Raw genomic sequence first — 24170 nt, forward strand, 5'->3', positions numbered from 1 at the left:
AAAGAGGGATGTCCTGATTAAGAAAACAAACAAGCAACCTCCCACCCCTGACACACCACAAAATTACATGCCGGGGGTGGCAGATTGTGTTTTCACTGCTGCTCTTCCTCATGAGTTCCAAGAGTTCCTCATGAGTGGTCAGACTGCCACAGGAGCCCCATCAGCTGAGGATGTCCGACTGAGGAGCTGAAACAATGCATTCCTGAGATGCCCTGCCAACACCCCCTCTCCAGTCACTACTGTCCAGTGTTGGGACCCTGCTAGTTAGCTATGAAGTCTCAAAGGGAATAGGAAGTATGGGTCTCCTGCAGTAACTTCCAAGTAGATTTTCCACTACTGCTGGCCCAATGCCCCATAAAAATGCCAGGAGAACGTGGCACAACCTACAGCTGAATTCAAACTCCATAATGAACAATCCTACAGTGCATCTTATAACAGTGGGAACAGCTAAACATAGAGATGACTACATCAGAAAACATAGTACTATGATCCTTATAATTACCTTAATACTGTACAGAATAAGTAAAGGCTTGATGCTGCAGTCACCCCGTGCAAATTCTTACACTGATTTCAAGGGGGGTCTGGGTATGGAGCAACTGCAGCATGAGGCACTAAGTAATGAGATATTTAAAATAAAACACATAGCATACAGTGTATAGAAAGGGAGTGTGCAAAAACAGAGGGCTGGAAATCACAACTTCTGAATTCTACTCCTACTTCCACCATTTACTCAATGTTACTTGGGCTAAATTGGTTAACTTTTTCTGTGCCTCAGTTTACACCAGGAGTTTGGTAACACTATTCACTGCATCTTGTGAGGCTCATTTAATGCTTGAGGACAGCTTTGAGATCTTCAGATGCAAGGTGTTGGAAAAGTGCAATGTGGTGGTGGTGGTGTTTGTAGAATTATGGCTCCCATTGGTAAAAGAACATAGATAAAATGTAAATCATAGATACCCAACATAGTGTATTTCCTTCTAACATCTTAGTGAATAATTTTTTTAATCTGAGGAAAACAGAATTGTGGACAATACAAATTATTTTCTTACATAATCAATAAAAGAGAATGTGAAATATATTAGATAGCAAAATGGAGCAGTGCTGGAGCAATATACAGTAGGCTGTTAGTTATGGTAAATTTATTTGATAAATCTATTTAGGTTTGTACAAGTACTGAAAAGGGCATCTGTCCATATGATCTGGGTGTGCCTGACATAAGTCACAATACACCGGAGACAATCCTGTAAGAGCAGCAGTACAGTTCAGTAGAACCTACCACCAGTAAGCCAAGCAGGTTTAAAAGCTCAAGTTTCCCCTCCTCATTCAGCAGTTCACCACCCTTTTAATCCCTGCCTCCATCCCCCACATCCATTTTGAAATTGGGAAAAGACGAGCCTTGCAATGTGTCCTGAAGGGTGGTCATCAGATCTGGGCTATTTTGGACCAAGGTGGGAGAGAGACTTCCAAATCTGTGGGGCCCTGCCGGCAGTCACTTCCTGTTTGTTCTAGAGGTGCTCTAGCCTGAGCCCCTCCGCTGCTCTCTACTCTGGTGGTGTGGCACAGGAAGAAGGGCTGTCTCTTGTGTAGAAAATGAATGGCTTGCAGGCGGAGAGATGCTCAACTTGCAGCTGCAGTTGGTTCCTGAAAGCTGAATAGTGTAGCCCTATGTAGCATGCATTGTAGTATCTAATCTTGTGGATTGACATGGATGACATTGGCAGGGTCCAGATCCAAAAGGAATGGTCTCAGCCTTCTGGCTGTACAGAAATGATAAAAAACAGAGCTACATATTGCGCTGCCTGATGTTGTGGTAGCACTGACTTGAGAGTTCAGACAGACCCTTAGGCTGCAAACCATGACCCTCAAGTGGTGCACAACCCCTCCGTTTAAGGGACAGACACTGTTTTTCACCATATCCTTGGTTGCTTCCCCCAAGCAACTATCATCACCTCTGTCTTGTCTGGTTTGAGCCTCAGACAACTAGCTCTTGGTCAGATTCCACAGGTACTCAACTAATCTAGCTGTTATAATTAATTCACGTTCTTCAGGATAACCGTTGTAATACTGCTATTTGACCAATGAGTTGATCACTGTGTCCTGGTCAATGAAACCAATCCTAGTGGTCAATTTGAAAATAAAAACCTCATTATTGAGGTAAGTTTGTGTATTTTGAAACAATCGGCTGGTTGGCATCTATTCTGTCACCCTCTACTCTTTTTGATAACTTTATTCCTTTAAATTACAACTTAATTTATTCCAGTAAAATGATGATTTCAAAACAGAAATGACCAATATGCTTACATAACAAAATCATTCCATATTATTTAATGTATTTAATGTAAACCTCTTGCTTCCCATAATTTCCTTTGTTTGCCAGCCATTGGTGTGCTATGTCTAATTTAGGGCCTGGTCATTGACAAATAACAATAATAATTTGCTCTTATATAGTGCTTTTCATCAGTAGATCTCAAAATGCTTCTCAATCTTTAATGTATTTTTCCTTGCAACACCTGTGCAAGGCATGGCACTGCTATTTTCCCCATTTTACAGATGGGGAACTGAGGCAGAGAGAGGCTAAGTGACTTGCCCAAGTCTATGGGAAGTCTGCACAAGGAAGCCTTTAGGGCCTAATTCTTATTTAGAATAAGGCCCCTTTACACCACGTTGGCAATGGAAAGTGGTTTTAAAGTTAGTGTAATTTTCATTTATGCCCACTTTTAGACCCCTTTATGCTACCAGAGTGGTGTAAAGAGGCCTTTGTGTAAATGAGAACCAAAGGCTCAAACTGTTAGGCTCAAACTGTTGTGGCATGGGGCTTGTCATTTTTATTTGTCTACAAAGATCATTTACATATTATGTACTGTGGCGATAGTAATCATAATTTCGGAGCTATATATACACACATAGATACATACTACTGTTACTAAAATATCATGGTTCTCATGCTGTTTGTACAGTTCTGATTTTGAAAAACTGGTTAGGATCTCTGTTTACTTCTAGGGACTTCAACAGGACTGATAACTCATTTTGGGGAGAAAGTACACTGTATTTTCCAGTATAGTATCTGAGGCTGCAGTATCTGGTGTAAACACGGCTGTTACTCTGTATCCTATATATATAGTATTTATATAAATATTATATCCGTATGTAAAATGTTTAATATGCATGAAAATTGGATTCTTAGCTATTTTACTGCAGACAGATTAACTTAAATGGCTTCAGTGACTCAATCGAGTTTTGATAGTCAGTGACCAGATTCAAATGAGCACCCAATAAAAAATGACATATATTCCTTTATTGTCTAGCTCAGAGAAGCTTAACCTTTTACAGTAGCAGAAGATGAAAATGCATTATAGAGATAAGCAGTCGACTTCCTTAGGCAAGATAAAATGTACTAAAAGGAAAGGCAGAAAAGAATCTCTGTATGTCAAAGACATGGTCTGACTGTACCTCTTCCAGGATGCAAGTGTTAGCTGTGATTAGAAGCAGTGTCAATGAAATATGAATGCATTTTACTATTCCCCACCATATTATATTACTTGATATTTAAAATGCCCCTTCCATATCTAGGAACAAGCATGAATGAAATTAATAAAATAGATGGAGATAAGGGAAGAGCTTGTGCTATGCCTCCTATATTGTAGCTTCAGCTTTCAGTAATGTTCCTGATACAGTCAGTATAGGTATGGTGACATTGTCATTAAGATGTTTTGCTCTGAGTCAATTTCACTTCAGAAAGTAAATATTATGCTAAAAGAACAATGTTATCCTTGCCCCTTTTTAAAGGAATAAATGAACCATTTCAAATCAGATCAGAACTGACGCAAATGATTATTGTAATGCTTACTAATATTTATTTAGATATTGTAGCATTTGCCATCTGAGAATAGTAAAGCTCTTATAATCCTTAATTAAGCACTATGGCCTCATTGAGGCAAGTAGGTATTATGCTATCTATATTACAGTTGGAAAAAATGATGATCATGCAAAATAAACAACTCATCAGGCTTGGAACCCAGGAGTCATGTGACTCCCAGGAGTCCTCTCTTTCTAACAACTAGATAACACTACCGACACTGAACCTGAAAAAAGAAAACCCTGATCTTTATTGCAGTTTGTAAACATCTAGTGAATTTTTTATAATTCTTTTTCAAAACCTGTGCTACTTGGCTTTAGGTGGAACGAGGAGGCAGGGTATTTTGACAGTATTGTCTTTCTTACATGGTTGAAATGAGCCAGCACTAAAGAGGGTATTTGAAAGAAAGCCTGTACTTGTGAAATTTCCAGCACAGTTTCTGACAAAAGGAGTCTGGATAAGCATCTACATAATAATACAGTCTTTTGCACGACTCCAACACCTTCTGTAGAAGGCTCTCAAAGCACTTTGCAAAGATTAATGAATGAAGCCTACCTAAACCCTAGTGGCATTGTTAGCTCTTTTGTACAGAAGGGATAACTGAGAATAGAGAGGTTAAGTGACTCCCTCAAGGTCACAGCAAGTCAGTCTCAGAGTCTCTGGGCTCTGATCCTGCAAACACTAAGGCAGGAGGATCTTACCATGATTCATGTAAGTAGTCCCACTGAAGTTAAGTTAAGCATATGCATGTTTTCAGGACGGGGACCATAGTCCTGTATTTTGCCAGGAGCTGGGAGTGGATGACAGGGGATGGACCACTTGATGATTGCCTATTCTGTTCATTCCCTCTGAAGGACCTGGCATTGACCACAATCAGAAGACAAAATACTGCGTTAGATGGACCACTGGTCTGAGCCAGCATGGCTGTTCTTATGTAACCACTAGGCAGTGCTCCCTCTTTTGCTAATTAAACATCCATGTTGGTAGTTTAGGAAAAATTCTAATTTTTAGTCACTTTAATTTCCCCATTTTATGGATTTTGATTTAATGTAAGCAATATTTTATTTAAACACATCTACACCTGCAGATACTCTGTTTCCTCTAGATTGTCTGTAATGCTGTATGTGGGAAGCTAGACTTCTAAAAGAAACAGTGCTGTCTTTAATCAGTTTAACCTTTCCAGGAACACATGGGACGTTTTAACTGGGCGTGATATTATCTAAAAACTTTTATTCTTCAAATATTGATATTATTCATAAGATGGAATAAAATTTAATTATTTTGGTGTGTAAAATAATAAATGACATTGTAAATGAAAATCAAATGCAGAGAGCACAGCTTCTAATATTTACTGATCAGGGAATAAACCCCATATTAATTCTTGTCTATCACTTTTTGTTATGTGGAGTGATTTGCAAAGAAGGCTTGTTCTGTTTGTTAGTTTTAAAGGTATAGGTGAAGGAGTTATTTTCCTGAACTTGAGTTTTTGAGATTATTGGGTCACAAACCTTTATTTAAAGCATTATTTGGTATTTGGTTTGGAAAATCCTAATAAAAACTTTCTTTCAATTTGACTGAAGCTGCTGTCCATTATGTAGTAATTATATAGGAGCTCATTTGAAATACAAAATGAAGTCCAAAATAAGAATGGATACGAATTCATAAACGTAAAAGGGTCTTATATTTGGCCTAGAATTGCTATTTCTTTTGCCAGTAAAAATAAATAAAATCAACTGTTCTAGAAGAGGCAGCAGATCACTGTGTGTGAATCTTATTTTTTGACTTGGCAGTCTCTTTCAGCCACACTGTATTTAGACAGAATCACACATTCTGTGCATTGTACATTATAAATGCTTGAATTATTTATTGTAAAAAAACTTTTTGTTGATTTTAAACATCATTATCAGTCAGTGCAGTATCATGGAAAATCATATACATGCACCAATGGTCTAAAGAGCCAGTAACAAAATAAGAGTCCATCAGTCACAGAGCTAATAAAACAGGAAGCAAATAACACAGGATAATAATCTTAGTGAGGATGACCATCGACTTCGCTACATTCATTATGAAGCAATCATATATCTTCTAGGTGTGTAACTACAACTCAGGGAGTATTCAAAGTTTGTTCTATACAGAACATATAGACCCATGTTTCAGTTCTCCCATGGTATGTGGAAAAATTTAACTGGAATGGACTCTGCTGGTCTCTTAATATTCAATTAAATCAATTAAATTCAATTCAAGGCAAATATCTAATTGAATTCGGTAGTAATTATGCTGATGTTAAGACTGCAGTGTTGGGCTTTATAGTAGTGTTAGGAGGATCAGAATCTCTCTGTTTCTCCTCGTAAGCAAGTAGCAGATAAACCTGTTTCTTAAGTGGTAAGTTCAATAACCTGAAATTCTCTACAAAAACAAATCATTCTTTTGACCTTAAAGTACAGTCCTTAACATATTCCCCAAAGTTTTAAAATAAATTTTCATTTATTCATTTTCAGAGATAGATAAAACCACCAATAATAGTAAATGACCCAATAATGTTTGTCAGAGCTCTATAAAATGGCCTAATTGATAGAGTATTAGAGTGGGACTTGGGAAATCTGGATTCTGTTCCTGGCTTGGTCAGTCGTCTCCTGGGTGGCCTTGGGCAAGTCACTTCACCTCCCTGTACCTCAGTTTCCCCAGCTGTAAAATGGCAGTAATGATACTGATCTCCTTTAGAAAGCACTTTGAAATCTACTCATGAAAAGCACTTTGTAAAAGTGATATTATATTGTTATTTTATTACAAGCTCAAAGAAGATGTCCAGTTATCATAATTGTTCCACAGCCCTAGAAACAGAGATTTTTTTTAAAATCTATTTATAAAGAGAACGCTGTTGGAATGGTATAAAGTTGTATTTGATTAATATTTAATGGAATTAGTGTGCACACTGGAAAAATATTGTAAATGCACAGCAAATTAATTTTCATACACAAATAATAACATATCAGATTTAAAAAAAAAATACAAGAGATGAGTTGGAACCAAGCTCCTAGAATTTAACACTTTAGAACTTTAGGACGTTTGAAATATGGACCTGAATTTGCAGCTCTGATCTATCCCTAACCTGAAAATAACCAACCAATAAAATAAGTAGGATTTTTTTTTTAATTGGCCTTGTTCCATTTTTTTCTTCCTTATGATGTGTAAAGAAGGCCTGAAAGGTTATGTCTGCTTTTTTCCCCCTGCTTGTTTATTGCCTTATCAGGAATGTCAGGTGTAGTCTGAATTTTGATGGAGGATGTCTGGAGCTAGGATGTTGACTGTGAGCTCTACAATCATAATTGAACCTTTAACAAAAACATCATTTATCCAACGTGTTAATTAGCCATTGAAGTTTGATATGCTTTAATAAAAGCAAACAAAAACCAAACAGTTTTGAACAAATCCAACTTACGTTTCCTTCCCCTCTCTATTGCTTAACTTTTATCCTTGTGTACTGATACTAGTTCTCCAGTTCATGACTTTCCAGCCTAAACAGGACCTGAATGGCTGTTGTAAAACCCAAGCCAAAAAAACAAATGAAACCAAATCAAACAAAATGCTTTTCCATGTTTTCAGCCTTATATAATAAAAAGACGAAACTCTTATTCCCCTCCCGCTCCAACACCCCCAGTCATTTTTAACCAAAAGTACATTTCAATAAGAGGAAACATTGTTATGTGAGAATTGCCAGCTATTAGCTCATGTTGAGAAATTTTGTTACGATTAGGAGAAAAATGTCCAGGTTTTGTCCTTAGTTTTGTAGCAGATTTTCAAAACAGGCTCAGATTTGTTAGCATCTAAAAGTTACATTCCAAAACAAGTTCTGAAAACATTGACACATTTTGTGTTTGGACTGGACAGAATGTATCATTTTTGTGCAGTATTGTGTCACCGTCCTCTATGCCAGGACCTTAACACAAAAAGACATTGAGTGAATAAATGTCCAAAGTGTTTGAATTGCTCCTGAGCATGTAATCTCCAAATTTCGAGTGTCAGCCTCCAGATTGTTTTCAGAAGGTTGTCAGTTTCCTTGTTAGAAGGGAAGTGAGACTACAGACTGTCAAAGGTTCTTTTCAGTTTAATGTGGGTAATGTACTCTCGCAATTTCCCTGTGGGATAAGTACTTTTAAATAAATATTCTTTGCTTTTTGTGTATTTCATTTGACTTCCTTACCAGTTATATAATGTATACTTTAGCAAAACCCTGAAAAATGTTTGGAGTTACAAGTCTTCTGTAAAGCAAATAGCTAAACTCTGGAGTGATGCAAACAAGGCACTTACCACCTGAGAGAAGTGTTAACACTTTATTTACATTTAAATTAAAATGGAAACTTATTTATGTTTTATGTTTCTGAAAGGTGTGTGTGGTACATCTGCAGAGGTCTATTGTTTATTCATGTTGTAAATCCTTTGAAATGTGTTAAAATGCTTCCCACTCATTATAAAAATCCTGCCACCCATGGATTAGGACTTTGATGTCACCAATCCTGCTTCAAAGGGTTTTTTCAATGCTATTAATCACAGTTTAGCCTCTGAAGATATAGCCAGAGAAAACATTTGGACATCTTGTGCTAGACTTGCTAAAACTTTAAAATATATGGTGTGTCTTGCATATGTATGCACAGTCCACATCACTTCCTCTCTCCTCTCTGAACCTTTATTTTGAAAAGTTATTTTGTTATCCTGCAAATAAAGCTGAAATGTTTTGGGTGATTCACACTGTACTTTTAAAAAATGTAAACATGTCATTCAATTGACTCCACAGCAAAACAGTGTGGTCTTGACCAAGGAGTACAGTCAGTCTTTAAAAATCCCAAAAGACAATATCATTCAGGATTAAGCAGGCCTGTGTGTCCAAAGATCAAAAAAAGAGATTGTTTTATCACCTCTTTCATTAGTTTGTGATTTTAGATGCCATTGACGCACATCAGGGATCAATGTGATTTCTTACTGGATAGCTTTATTTCTGCTCTTTCTCTCTCAAAACTTTGAATGATTCACTGATAAATTGATTACTAGCAACTGAGCTGTTATGCCTTTGTGCTGCTGCTTTCATCAACTCTGTACGCTAGGGCCAATGACAAGCCTCCTTATCACCGACTTTTTTCCTCTTAAATCAACACTGCACCCTGGTATCTCTCTTTTGTTACCCCTACCATTGCTGAATGCTCAGTGATGTGGAGGATCTATGATTATCTGGGTTCAGCAGAAGAAGTGTGGTTATATCTGGTAGCATTCTTAGTGCTGCTACTTAGACTACTTTCTCATCTTTCAGATTTTCCCTTCTCTGAGTGAAACAGCAACTGTTCTTTCAATTTGTGTTTCCATCTCTTTTAACAGGTAACTTGGCACAGGCAAGAGCCAGAGTGACAGCAGCATCTAGGTCTTTGCCTCCACAATTTAGTGCTGGGCGCATCAAGGTTAGTAGTGTTATATTTCCTGGAGGCATTTGCAAAAGGGAAGAAATTTAAGTCAGCAAATATTATTGTGGAACTATAGACAAGATATTCAGTTGCTGTAAATCCACAATGGGCAGATTTATATCAGCTGAGAATCTGGCCCTATTTCAGAAAATATGCACCTTGATCTGGATTACTGTATCCAGTTTTGGTCACTAGCCCATTAAAGAGTCCAGCAAACACTAACAGATACGGTTAGAGAAGTGATGGAATTTATATATGACAACAGATTGAAAAGACTAAGGATGAAATCTTGGCTCCATTGAAGCCAATGTCAAAACATCCATGGACTTCAGTGGGGCCAGGATTTCACCCCAGGAGTGTATAGCCTGAAAAGGAGATTTAATTGGTTGGACTTTGGTTGGAGTATTCAACATTATGAAGGCAAAATAGAAAACTGACCCATTCCTCTGCTTTATCCTGCCTTTAAGGCAAAAACATTTGAAAGAGATGGACAATCAATGTGGAACCACTGAAAGGACATGCTTCTTAATGGAACATACAGTGGAACTATGGAATTAGTTGCTGCTAGATTTCATCAAGTAAATACTGTGGCAAGATTCTAAAAGGATGTGATAATTTTCTGACCATTAATAAAATTTGTTACACCAAGCTCAGGCAATAAGGGAGAGAACTCTATGCATCAGGTTGATAGTATTAAGAATTCAGGCAGTTATTCCTGGTCCTTCCCTATATATTCTATCAGTCTGCTGGTGAGGTATATTACTGTTTGGGTTTTGTTTGCTTATTTTTTGTCTATGCCTACAATGCATATTATTAATAAATAGTGGTAATAACAACGACCATCCTTCCAGGCTTGTTTTGTTTTGATCCCCCCCCCCCCCCCCCCGGGCCTTTTATGGCCATTCATATATCTTCCTGGAGCTGGTACGCTTCACTATACCTGCAAATATAGACTCAGATTTCAGAGATTTATTCTCTCACTGGTATAAACTTGTTTAGTGCTGAAGGGAAGATAATACCCTATCGGATTTCCTTGCAAGATAGCACTTATACCCACATTGTTTTTCCAGTTTCAGCTCCAACCACTGTTAGTCATCTCTGTATACATTTTACTGATTCTGCGTGGGTGGATCAGAGCAACTTTGTCTTGGCAGCTTTAGCAAAAGCATTCAGTTAAACTAAATAATATTTAAACTATTTATCCTTGAATTGGATTAAAAAAAAAAAAGAACCTACCGAAAGGGATGCTGGCCCATGTGACTGAAATAATTTAAAGCCAGTTCTTAGTCCATGCACCTATTCGAGAAATGCATTTACAGCTCCATTGAAAGAAGAAGAATCTATGGGTGCTGTTTTTTGTTTTTATTTTTTTCTGTTTGGGTGAATAGTCTGTTTCGCTTCCAACACAAGGGCCTTGTCTACATGGGAAAGTTTTACCAGTTTTTATGATATAGTTTTACTGCTATCCCCACCACCACCAGCAGCCTTGTGGACAGTCTTAGTTCAGTGTAAGAGGATTTTTTCAGTTTAACTTCCCAAGTGACGTAAGCTAAACGGAAAAAAACTACTCTATTGTTTCATATTCTCTGTGTATATATAAAGTCTGCTGCAGTTTCCACGGTATGTATCTGATGAAGTGAGCTGTAGCTCACGAAAGCTCATGCTAAAATAAATTGGTTAGTCTCTAAGGTGCCACAAGTACTCCTTTTCTTTTTACTCTTATACTGTAATAAGGGTGTCTGAACAATGGACTGACTATGTTGGCTTAAATTCACACCTTAGTTTATACTAAAAAAATGTTCCCATATAGACAAGACATTAAATAAACTTCACACCTGCCCTTTCCTGAGGCACTGCAGACCTTGGCCCTGATTATCATTTATAGTCAGTGTGTAAAGTGCCCTTCAGGGGGTGTAAATGTAACTTTAAGGTGTTTTTACATTGCCAGAGCAGTATAAAGAAGGCTTAGTGTAAACGAGAATCTGGCCCAATGTGTCTGTCTACCTGCTTATGCTTGCACCTTTGGACTCAGCACACCCTGTTGGGCATTCAAGATGGATTCTTTAGAAATAAAAATGACTGTAGGAACAGAAGCCCGTTTGTTGTACTGACCTTTATGGTCCCTCACTATTGAGAGGCGCTTTGCATCCTTACACCTCTCAGAGGTAACACTAATTGTAGTAGCAACTTTTCCCTATCCCCTTTGCCTAAACAGCCAGAGCTCAATAGTGTGGCCCTGTCTCCTATGTGACCTTAGTCTGTAGTTCAGATAGGAATGCTCAAAATAGTTGCCTGGCCAAAATAGTTCTAAAACTCTTCCCCGTCCCTCCAATTGACATCCATGCTGCTCTGACCAGAACATCGATATTTACATCATCACATGACCTCCCGAAACGTTTGATGTTATCTGGGCTGATGAAGCATTTCTCCTGTGCTATGTAGCAGGGTCTTTCCTTTAGCAACTTAAAAATAAATATCATACTTCATAGAGATCTTTTATTCTATTGATATAAGATGCCTACACAACTTTGGGCAACGGAGAGCATCACAGATTATAAAACCATACTGTCACCTTTAATGGAATCTAGTTGCCTTTGTACCATCTGTAGCCTAAATCCAATCTTTCCTTTTGATTTATTTCCCAATATAAAGTCTGTTTTCTTGATCTAATACTACTTAGGGCTTCATTTCCTTTATATTTTGCATGCAGTCTCCTAAATATCTCCTCAAGGTAAGACACACAGTTACTTTATTGAGAACAATAATCTTTCTGCAACTATTTTTAGAGTTACAAAGAGTGGGCTTAAGCTTTGGAAATAATCAGTGAAGCGAAGTCCAGTAAGTGTAGCCCATGTGCTGACAATAGCATTATTTGGTTCAAACATTCATAGTTTATACAAATGCCACCTGTTCAGAGCAGATGGTAAACTGCCACAGAGCAAGTGAGCACTAAAATGTTGTTAATGCTCCAAGCAAGCTGTGTGCTGGTTGTTTTGTGTAATTTTGTTGAGCTGTAATAGAGCAACACAATCTGCCTGTGATTGGTAACCCTGGTTATTGTCATTCACAAATTCTGGTTTGATTTTCATAAGAACAGCTGTATCGACAGTATAATTGAGATGTGTGAGGAACAATATACTTGCTGTCCATATCTACCCTCTATTGGTGGTCTGTCAGGGTTCATTTCCCACTCTGAACTCTGGGGTACAGATGTGGGGACCCTCATGAAAGACCCCCTATGCTTATTTCTACCAGCTTAGGTTAAAACTTTCCCAAGACACAAAATTCCCCATATCTGGGATTCAGTATGCTGCCACCACCAAGCGATTTAACAAAGAATCAGGGAAGAGACCACTTGGAGATATCTTCCCACCCAAAAAAAGCTTTCTTGGGGAAGGCTTGAGAATAAACAAGATGAGCACAGACCAGCCTTGGGTTTTTAGGACCCAAAAAACCCAATCAGATTCTTAAAAAACAGGACTTTATTAGAAGAACAAAAAAAAAGATAAAAGAACAACTCTGTAAGATTAGAATGGAAGATAATCTTGCAGGCAGTCAGATTCAAAATATAGAGGATTCCTCTAGGCAAAACTTTAAGTTACAAAAAGAAGCAAAAAACCAGGAATACACATTTCCTCCAGCACAGCGAATTTCACAAGCCAAAAACAAAAGAAAATCTAATGCATATTTTAGCTAGATTACTTACTAACTCTATAGGAGTTGGATTGCTTGCTTTCTTGATCTGTCCCTGGCAGAGGCATCACACACACACCCCCTCCCCCCGCTCCCAGATTTGAAGTATCTTGTTCCCTTATTGGTCATTTTGGTCAGGCGCCAGCCAGATTACTTGAGCTTCTGAACCGTTTACAGGTAAGAGGATTTTACAGTACTGTATCAGAGCTTCTTGGCCCCTTCCCTTTATATTTATGACATGTTCTTTGCCGAAATGCCAAGAAGGTGGTATTTTGAGCAATGGCAGTTCAGCTGGGTGAAACATAGAATTGCTGGGCATCTAAACAGTCACAGAGGGTAATTACCGTAAAAGCTGTGTTATCTGGCACTTTACCAACCAGAAAGCTCTAGAAACCACCATTTCTGATATCTCCCAATACAAATCTTCAATAGGGTTGCAAAGTGTCCGGATCCAGGCAGCGCTCACTTTGGGCAGCTCCCAGCAAGGGGCTACATATCCCTGCTGCTCCTAGGCAGAGGCATGGCCAGGCGGGTCTGCGCACTGCCCTTGCCCTGAGCACTGGGTGTGCAGCTCCCATTGGTCGAGAACCACGGCCAATGGGAGCTGCAGGGGCGGCGCCTGCATGCAGAGGCAGCATGCAGAGCCACCTGGCTGCATCTCTGCCTAGGAGCAGCAGGGATAGGTTGCCCCTTGCAGGAAGCCACCCAAGGTGAGCACTGCCTGGATCCAGCACCCCAAAACCCCTTCCGCACCCTAATCCCCTGCCCCAAGCCTCTTCGTACACCCAAACTCCCGCCCAGAGCCCGTGCCCCACGCCCCCTCCTGTGCCCCAGCCCTGAGCCCCCTCCTGCACCCAAACTCCCTCCCTCCATTGGTAAGTATAGCTCTTAGTTAACCAGAATTTTTGACTAACCAGCACCCCCCATTTCCCCAACATGTTGGATAACAAAGCTTTTACTGTAATAGCAATCCTAACAGTGGGTAGGCAAATACTTCTGTGTTCTGTGCCCTCATTATCTCTTACATACTATTTAATTAACTGAGAGTGGTAATTTTTCTGTGCATTACAAAAACAGGGCAGCTGTTTTACAGTTTACTTCCTGACCTTCATCAACGTTTCATTTTATTTACAGGAAGCGTTAAAAACAGTCAGATTTTTTCCTCCCAGTGGTTTGGGGCAGGAACTCTTTTTTAAAATCAGTTTCCAAGGTAAATGTATTTTAGTGACTGCTCCATGGGCCCAGAGCTGTGTTACCATGCAGAGAATCCAAAACTGAGACCCTGACTCGGTGAGAAGTGATTAGCAATCTGTGATGATTTAGTAAAAGGCTGGATTAACAGGATTGGAGGGAGTCCTTGTCCTGGCAGGAAGATATAGGTGAAGTACAGTTTGTTGCTTAAGGAAGGGGGTTGAGACAAGACCCAGCTATCAGACAGGAGTAATCAATGTTGGGGTGAAAGAGATGTCACCTATACTTAATGGGTCCATTGAAAATCAGCAATTGCCTGGTCATTTCTATTATACCCTATAGTTGTACCTGTAAGCGTGAGTCCTTGCCTGTGGTTAGGGGAAAACAGGATGTTAAACTGTATTTCACTGAAATTCTAACGTCTTCTGTAAACTAAAATGCTTTGGCATTTTAGTTTATAGAAGAGAAGAGTGGTACCTATGTGGATTTTTTATGTAGAGCCTTTCATACATGAGCTGTCTCAAAGCACATTACAAGGTAACAAATTGGATACTGGTAATACAAAGGCAAACATGGCAGCTGTTATGTGGTCTGTTATACCACATAAACAACTTTGAAAATAAGAAAAATTTTAGTGAAAGAAGTAATGCTGGCTGGTACACTGAGCTTATACCATATGCTTCACTAAGTGCTAGGAGGTCTTTAACATCTAAATAGACAGTCAGCAGATTTGGGCAGAATGGATCTTTGTTTTTAAAGGATGGCACTTCAGCCTGCATTGCACTGTCGGGAAAGAGTATATGAGTGGAAATCTTGGGGTGGAACTGTAACAGTAATGGGTAAAAATAATAATAAAAGAATAATAAAAAATAATAAAATGCTTCAATACATAGCTTGGAACCAAAGAACTTATTGTACTAATCTTTCTTTTCTTCTTTCAAGATGTTCAAAATCGTTAGTGTTTGGTTATTTTTTAAAAATATTTTTTGTTTTTAAACCAACTTTAAGTAATTCATGGAAACATAAGAGATCTATTTTCAGAGTAGCAGCCGCATTAGTCTGTATCTGCAAAAAGAAAGGGAGGACTTGTGGCACCTAGAGACTAACAAATTTATTTGAGCATAAGCTTTCGTGAGCTACAGCTCACTTCATCGGATGCATTCAGTGGAAAATACAGTGGGGAGATTTATATACACAGAGAACATGAAACAATGGGTTTTACCATACACACTGTAACAAGAGTGATCAGGTAAGGTGAGCTATTACCAGCAGGAGAGCGGGGGAGGGGGAGGGCGAGGAAGGGGGGACCTTTTGTAGTGATAATCAAGGTGGGCCATTTCCAGCAGTTGACAAGAATGTCTGAGGTACAGCGGAGAGGGGATAAACATGGGGAAATAGTTTTACTTTGTGTAATGACCCATCCACTCCCAGTCTTATTCAAGCCTAAGTTAATTGTATCCAGCTTGCAAATTAATTCCAATTCAGCAGTCTCTCGTTGGAGTCTGTTTTTGAAGTCTTTTTGTTGAAGAATTGCCACTTTTAGGTCCGTAATCGAGTGCCCAAATAGATTGAAGTGTTCTCCGACTGGTTTTTGAATGTTATAATTCTTGACGTCTGATTTGTGTCCATTTATTCTTTTACGTAGAGACTGTCCAGTTTGGCCAATGTACATGGCAGAGGGGCATTGCTGGCACATATCACATTGGTAGATGTGCAGGTGAATGAGCCTCTGATAGTGTGGCTGATGTGATTAGGCCCTGTGATGGTGTCCCCTGAATAGATATGTGGACACAGTTGGCAACGGGCTTTGTTGCAAGGATAGGTTCCTGGGTTAGTGGTTTTGTTGTGTGGTGTGTGGTTGCTGGTGAGTATTTGCTTCAGGTTAGGGGGCTGTCTGTAAGCAAGGACTGGCCTGTCTCCCAAGAGCTGTGAGAGTGATGGGTCGTCCTTCAGGATAGGTTGTAGATCCTTGAGGATGCGTTGGAGCGATTTTAGTTGGGGGCTGAAGGTGATGGCTAGTGGCGTTCTGTTATTTTCTTTGTTGGGCCTGTCCTCTAGTAGGTAACTTCTGGGTACTCTTCTGGCTCTGTCAGTCTGTTTGTTCATTTCAGTAGGTGGGTATTGTAGTTGTAAGAATGCTTGATAGAGATCTTGTAGGTGTTTGTCTCTGTCTGAGGTGTTGGAGCAAATGCAGTTGTATCGTAGAGCTTGGCTGTAGACAATGGATCGTATGGTGTGGTCTGGGTGAAAGCTGGAGGCATAGGTAGGCATAGCGGTCAGTAGGTTTTCGGTACAGGGTGGTGTTTATGTGACCATCGCTTATTAGCACCGTAGTGTCCAGGAAGTGGATCTCTTGGGAGGACTGGTCCAGGCTGAGGTTGATGGTGGGATAGAAATTGTTGAAATCATGGTGGAATTCCTCAAGTGCTTCTTTTCCGTGGGTCCAGATGATGAAGATGTCATCAATGTAGTGCAAGTAGAGTAGGGGCATTAGGGGACGAGAGCTGAGGAAGCTTTGTTTTAAGTCAGCCATAAAAATGTTGGCATACTGTGGGGCCATGTGGGTACCCACAGCAGTGCCGCTGATTTGAAGGTATACATTGTCCCCAAATGTGAAATAGTTATGGGTGAGGACAAAGTCACAAAGTTCAGCCACCAGGTTTGCTGTGACATTATCGGGGATACTGTTCTTGACGCCTTGTAGTCCATCTTTGTGAGGAATGTTGGTGTAGAGGGCTTCTACATCCATAGTGGCTAGGATGGTGTTTTCAGGAAGATCACCGATGGATTGTAGTTTCCTCCGGAAGTCAGTGGTGTCTCGAAGATAGCTGGGAGTGCTGGTAGCTTAGGGCCTGAGGAGGGAGTCTACACAGCCAGACAATCCTGCTGTCAGGGTGCCAATGCCTGAGATGATGCGGTGCCCCGGATTTCCAGGTTTATGGATCTTGGGTAGCAGATAGAATACCCCTGGTTGGGGTTCCAGGGATGTGTCTGTGTGGATTTGTTCTTGTGCTTTTTCAGGGAGTTTCTTGAGCAAATGCTGTAGTTTCTTTTGGTAATCCTCAGTGGGATCATAGGGTAATGGCTTGTAGAAAGTGGTGTTGGAGAGCTGCCGAGCAGCCTCTTGTTCATATTCCGACCTGTTCATGATGACGACAGTACCTCCTTTGTCAGCCTTTTTGATTATGATGTCAGAGTTGTTTCTGAGGCTGCAGATGGCATTGTGTTCTGCACGGCTGAGGTTATGGGGCAAGTGATGCTGCTTTTCCACAATTTCAGCCCGTGCACATCGGCGGAAGCACTCTATATAGAAGTCCAGTCCCCCCCCACCTCGCTGTACCTCAGACGTTCTTGTCAACTGCTGGAAATGGCCCACCTTGATTATCATTACAAAAAGATTTATTTCCCCCCGCGTCGCTCTCTTGCTGGTAATAGCTCACCTTAAGTGATCACTCTCATTACGTGTGTGTATGGTAACACCCATTGTTTCATGTTCTCTGTGTATATAAATCTCCCCACTGTATTTTCCACTGCATGCATCCAATGAAGTGTGCTGTAGCTCATGAAAGCTTATGCTCAAATAAATTTGTTAGTCTCTAAGGTGCCACAAGTCCTCCTTTTCTTTTTATAAAAGATCTACAAATTCTTAGTAAATTTGCTGAATGGATTCCCAGTGTTTTTTCTGCTTTCTACTCACTACTTTAGTAATTTGGTGATTTGGTACTTTGTTTCTATACCGTAGTGTAGTGCTCACTTGAGAGGTGCCAATGATACTCTGTGGAGAATAAGTAGCCTGCACATTCTTCAGATGGTCACTGTTTTATATTCTCTCAGGATAGAGAAGGGCAGAAGACACCACCTTTTGTTTCTGCAATGCTGCGTGGGTCAGAGTTTAGTTTTGTACAACCCAAGCAAGGGGTTGCGTGGATCTGAGTTCCATTTTACCTGAATTATTAATAGTTCAGTGGTTCAGATCAGAAGATTTGGGCTTGCAAAACCCAAATCCAAACCATGGTGAATCGGATCCAAGTTCCATTGCATCAGAGTGGACAATGCTCAAAGAGGGGATGGGGATAAAATATTATTGTATGGGCTCTTCTCTGTTCTGAAGGGCAATGTTGACAAATGGATTAACAAGACTGAAATTCTGCAGGCCAAGACCTGAGAGCTGCAGAGCCCCCACAATTCCTACTGAAGTCAGTAAGAATTGAGTGTTCAGCACCTCTTAGGGAACTTGCCATGTGTAAATATAGGTTTCTAATGAACCATTGAAAATGTATATATACACAAAAGAATGATCTTGATAAATATTGTACTTTGCTCTCAGATTTGGGATCCAAGAAGGTCTGTAAAACACCACTGATGTCTGAGTTTGTATTTCCAGATTGACACAATGGAGATGATGCGACACCCAGAGGAAACAACCAACATGAAGAGGCAAACCGTGGCTTCTTATTTTAGGGTATAAAATGTAAACTTTACAAAGTGCATTTTGATTACATGAACAGATGATTAATCTAGCATTTGTGCGGCGAAGTGAGAGCGGTGGATAAGAGCGTATCCCTCGTCCACTGTGATGCCTCACTAGACCTACAGAACTCTGACTCTTTTTCTTGCTCTTTCTCATCACTTGACCATGGTGCTTCTCAGAACTGGCCAAAAATATACTGGTACTAGGATCTAGGGCCTAGACAGTGACTTGCAGTCTATGACTTCATGATGAGCTGCAGTTGAATATTCTCCCTCTAAAACACTATGGGCCAAGAATTAAGGCCTGTTTAGCACCCAAAACTGAGGGTGCAGTTGTATTTGTGCATACAAATATTATAATTGCAATTATTCAATTGTCCTGGCATCTTTGCTTGTGCAAGTGGGCCTACTTTTTAAAAATACTGGCCGTATGTGTGTTAATAAATAAGTAAAGTCAATCCATTTTTGCAAGCACCATTACAGAAGATAAAGGTCGTCTGTCTGTCTGTAATAATTCTGTGATTGAGTTAACATAGACCGTGCAGGTGAATTTATTACAATCAGATTGGTACGGACGGGGTGAGGTGGTTATTAAGAGGGAGTCTGGTCAGAACACTCCTAAGACATGCTGATCCTGGGTTATTTTGTTGGTTTCATGTGGTCATTGTCGGCCAGCATCGCCTAGAGCAGCTCCCAAGCTACTGAAACCCAGCGCATATTGGAAGAAGTGTACACTACAGCACAGAACCAGGATCAGGGCACTTCTAGTGGAAGCTTTATGCCCCCGTGGCACACCCACCTGCCTGTGCTCTGTGGATTCTGGCAGTACCCAAGGATTTGGCCCAATATTTTTGCTCTTTTTACTGTTCACAGATATTTTGCAAACTGATCCTGATTTCAGTGAAGTATTTGTTGTTCAAAATTGTTTGCTGGATGATTTGGAGAAACAGTTTCCTCTGGGTTGTTTGGAAACTGTTCAATTGAACTGTTCACCATTAGAAGGAGTGATTGTTTATCTAAGCAATATGTTATTGTTTCTGCTCCCTGAATGGCTGATTGCAACTCTAAAGCAGGAACGTAATTAACTGTCCTCTTGCTCACAGCCAAATGCCAATACTGTTCATTCACAAATACACTTCTTTGCATGTAAACATAGGTATTTGCATAAAGGGCAGCTGTTTCTTAACCATTAATTAAGTAACATTAGGGGTGAAAGTAACTTAAGGGACTTACTGGTATGCAGGGCCAGGGTCCTGAAAAAGGAGGGTGGGGGGGCTCAGGTGGAAGGGGCCAGACCTTTAAATTCCCGAGACCTTTAAATCGCCACTGCTACCCCTGGGGCTCCAGTAGCAGCAGCCAGGAGCCCTGGGCCCTTTAAATCACTGCTAGAGCCCCATGGTAGCGGCAGCAGCAGTGGCAGCTGGAAGACCCGGGGCTCTGGAGGTGATTTAAAGGCCCTGGGGCTCTGGCCACTGCTGCTACCCCAGGGCTCCTGCAGCAGGGCTCTGGGGGTGATTTAAAGGGCCAGGGTCCTTTTAAATTGCCAGCCTGGGGAAGCTGCCCCCTGCCAGTATGGCCGGCTGTGTACCAGCTCTTGCTTATGTTAGGTTGCCCTCAGGCAAGTTGAGCCACAGTTCAATACATAATACAAAATGGAGTTCATCATCTGATAAAGACATACCCCACTCTTATAGTCCTCCAACACCACTCCAGCTTACTTTCACCTCTGAGTAACATCCATTCACAGGAATGTTTTCAAATAGTGACTAACAAGGAGGCAGGAACCTTATTAAGTTGTATATGGTATTTTTGAAAACCAAAAATGTTTTCCACGATTCCGCCAGCTCTTGATTGTATAGTTTAGATTAAGCTTCATAGTAAAGAAATTATTATATTTGATTTACTTCTAGACTATTAGTTACTTTTACTTCAAGCTCAATAATAATACCTTGTCTATGTATCCTGCGGTATGTAAGTTTGAGCACGTCAAACTCTCTAAAGGTTTTCTTTATTGGGACCTGATTTGGCAAGGTATTTGAAGTATGTGAGTGTAATTTTAAACATGTGAGTAGCTGCTGGGACTATATTTATTGCTGTCCCTGGAACTCTCGGTTGAAATTAGATACATGATCAAATACCTTGTGAATGGGGGCCAAGATGGTGCATCAGTATTGGAATCACTGGTATGAAATTGCCCTTTCCAAAAGCACTGCTTCTGTAGTTTGAAAGTCCAGAAATTTCATGACTGTGGGTGGGAGTTGTGCTGGAAGAGTTGTAAGAGTGGGGTATGTCTTTATCAAATGCTGAACTCCATTTTGTTTTATGTATTGAACTGTGGCTCAACTTGCCTGAGGGCAACTTAACTTTATGCTTTACAGACAGCTGCCCTGCCCAGGAAGGATACTTGACCCCTCATTAAAGAACTATCACTGAGAATCCATCAAGACTGAAAACTGGGGCCATTTAACTTTGATCATCTCTAAACTGTTGCCCCACACCTTGAAACACTATTTTTTTCTATATGGGGAATTGTGGGAGTGGGGACAGTGAAGGCGGGGGCAGGGCAAGCATGGTCGGCAGGGGCTGAAGGTTTCAAAGTTAAGCACATGACATAGAAACAGAGACCCTACTTAAGAGCAGGGTGTTGCTCTGTACGGGGGGGGGGGCTGACCATCGTCACATGTAGGAAAGACTTGCAGGAGGATGAGAGCAGGAGTGAATGTCTAACCTGCACTACTGACAGGCCTCATACTCACAGAAGGGGTGAGATCAGGTCAGGGGAGAGTGCACCTCAGGAATTCTGTCTTCAAAGATCTGTAACTCTCAAATGTTTTAAGGGTAAAGTTTCTGTGGTTAAGAAGTTCCTTTGCTAAGCCTGTATTCCTTGCTGGTCTGCTATATTGTCCCTGAAGTGGTTGAACTAAAAGCCCAGACTGGCCACAGCCTAGATGGAACTCTGGGGAAGCATACTTAAGCAACTGAGGGGGGTCAGGAGGTCTGAGATACTGATTTTGAGGTCTAGACCAGCTGAGTGGCAGTACCTACATCCTAAAGAAGGTTGTCAAACAACAGGTTTGATCCTGGGAATGTGCCATGTAGACCCAGAGCTAGAAACAGTGACTAGACTCTATATAGATCAAATTGGCTTGGATTAGCATGGGATTCAGTGATTGGGTCCACTTGCGACAGATTGGTGACCAGAAAATGGGGTACTGAGCTAGGTTGTAACAGGGGTATCCACTTATATACAAGTACCCGTGAGTAGCAAATATTTTAATTACTTAAATATATTTTTCATTCTAGTACAATTTGGTATGTTGTTTGTAATATTGCTTGGCCAAATATGTTGAATGTTAGATTCGTCGAAATTTTGTAAAAATTGAATTTTTCAACAGAAAATGTCTAAATGGAAATTTGCAACAAAAATCAATTTTCATCAAAAGTTTTAGTGTGTTCCTCAAACAACTAAAAAATTTCAGTTTCCAATAACTGTTAAAATAATTTAGGTTGTTTTGTGGCATCTGAAAACTGGGGGTAGGGTTGGGATTGGTTTTTGGATGTTCGGTGCTTAGGTAAAAATGAAAAAAAGTCAAAGAAAAGCTTGAATGAAAATGAAAAAAAAATTAATCAAAACATTTTATTAGAAAAAGAAATAATTTCCCAGCCTTTCTATGTGATATCTTCAGGCATGTACATATAGTTATGGATATTTATTGCTTCTTTAAAATAATTGTACTGGGGTCTCTTGTCAATTGTATGGTTTTTTTGTTTTCATTGTTAGTATTCCTTGATGGATCTTTTATCCAAAATGGTGGTTGGACAACCTCACTTTGTCCGCTGCATTAAACCAAATGATGACCGAGAGGCACTGAAATTTTCCCAAGAAAGAGTTCTAGTACAGCTGCGGTACACAGGAATTCTAGAAACTGTCAAGATCCGTCAACAAGGTTATTCTCACCGCATCCTCTTTGAAGAGTTTGTGAAAAGGTAAAACAGGTCTCTTTTGTAATATGATTCTCCCTTTAAGACTCCATTCAGTAGACTGTGCATTCTTGGACACACTGTGTGTTTTAATGCAGAAGATTCAGTAAATCTTGGATTGTACACTTAGGGCCTGATTCTGCTTCCAGTTACAACACTGAAAACCGGCATAACCCTGCTGGGGTCAATGAAGCTACACTGGTATAAAACCAGTGTGAGACCAGAATCAAGCTCTTAATGCTCTATACAAAAAAATATCCCCATCACGTGTCCCTGTAGTAGTGATGTGTAAATGAACACTTATATTACAAGTACAGGGAAATTAATCACCTTCAACCATTATAAAAAGACTATGCATATGGTTAGAAATGGATTAACACAAACCTTTATACAAAATCTCTCAGAGCAGTGTGTTCAGCCTTGTCTATACTACAAAGTTTTGTCAGCAAAAGCTGCCTTTTGCCGACAAAACAGGGGAGGTGTACATACTACAAAGTGATTTTTGGCTGCAAAACAAAACCACCTCAATGAGAGGCATAGCGCTTTTTGTGGCAAAGTTAAAGCAACAAAGCATCGGTGTAGACACTGTTTGTTTTGACAGAACTGGCTTCCACCAGTATCCCACAATACCTGCCATGACCACTCTGCTCACTGTTTTGATTTCTGCTGCCCTGCAGGCATGTGCCCCTCCCCTTACAAAGCTCCAAGTATCTGACAGCTGAGCCTGCTGCTCCCTTTGGGGAACAAAGAGCAAACCATTAGCCTGGAATGCTCCTGTTCTGCCCAGCACTAGGAACTGGGGGGGCGGGGAGGGGAGGAGGGGGGGTCTGCTGTGCTGCTTTGACATTCCTCAGCATGAAGGGCTCACAGAGCTGCATAGGATGCCGCTCAGGGCAGCTGAGGAGGCTGTGGGAGAACTCTGAGGGAATCACAGAACCGCAGGCAGGCAGACAGAGCGGGCTGTTTTGGGAAAGACTGCTGTGCTGAGCAGAGCTGGGGGCTGACGTGGGGGGTGTCCCCACTCCCTGCCTCCGGATAGGTCGGTCAGCCTGCTGTCTCCCCCACCCCAGACACACCACTCTCCTCTCCCTCCCCCACCCCACACTTCAGCTGAAAAGGGGGCTGGGGCTGAAAATCTACTAGGATGGCCCTTGGACCATGGGATTGAGAAACCTGCATCATGTGACACTGCACCTGCCCCATGAGGCATTGCAAACTCTTCCCAAAGCACCCTGCAGCCAGTTGCACAGTGGGAAAGCTACCCACAATGCACTGCTCTCTGTGTTGATGCAAGAGCAATTAGTGTGGATGCACTCTGCAGACACAAAGACCTAGACCTAGACACAGACTAACCCTCCCCCCCCAGTTCCTAGTGGACATGCAACAGCAGTTTTGATTAAAGCGGCATAACTTTTGCCGACAAAACTTTGTAGTGAGACAAGGCCTCTGTCTCAAGCTGTCTGCACAGCACTAATCAAATAGTGGCAAAAAACTAACCACACCCCATCAGACATTTTTCACCATTGGTG

General features: G+C 40.7%; 1 protein-coding gene across 1 annotated transcript in view; it reads left to right on the forward strand.

Moving 5' to 3' along the window:
• MYO3B (myosin IIIB) overlaps window positions 1-24170 on the forward strand; it is a 263385-nt gene that overhangs the window by 141354 nt on the left and 97861 nt on the right. The window contains exons 23-25 of the mRNA XM_077830392.1: window positions 9224-9303; window positions 18575-18652; window positions 22442-22647. Coding sequence (XP_077686518.1) covers window positions 9224-9303; window positions 18575-18652; window positions 22442-22647 — 364 coding nt within the window. The remainder of the gene's footprint in view (window positions 1-9223; window positions 9304-18574; window positions 18653-22441; window positions 22648-24170) is intronic.

Source organism: Eretmochelys imbricata, chromosome 11 (genome assembly GCF_965152235.1).
Source record: "Eretmochelys imbricata isolate rEreImb1 chromosome 11, rEreImb1.hap1, whole genome shotgun sequence".
NCBI classification, from domain to species: Eukaryota; Metazoa; Chordata; order Testudines; family Cheloniidae; genus Eretmochelys; species Eretmochelys imbricata.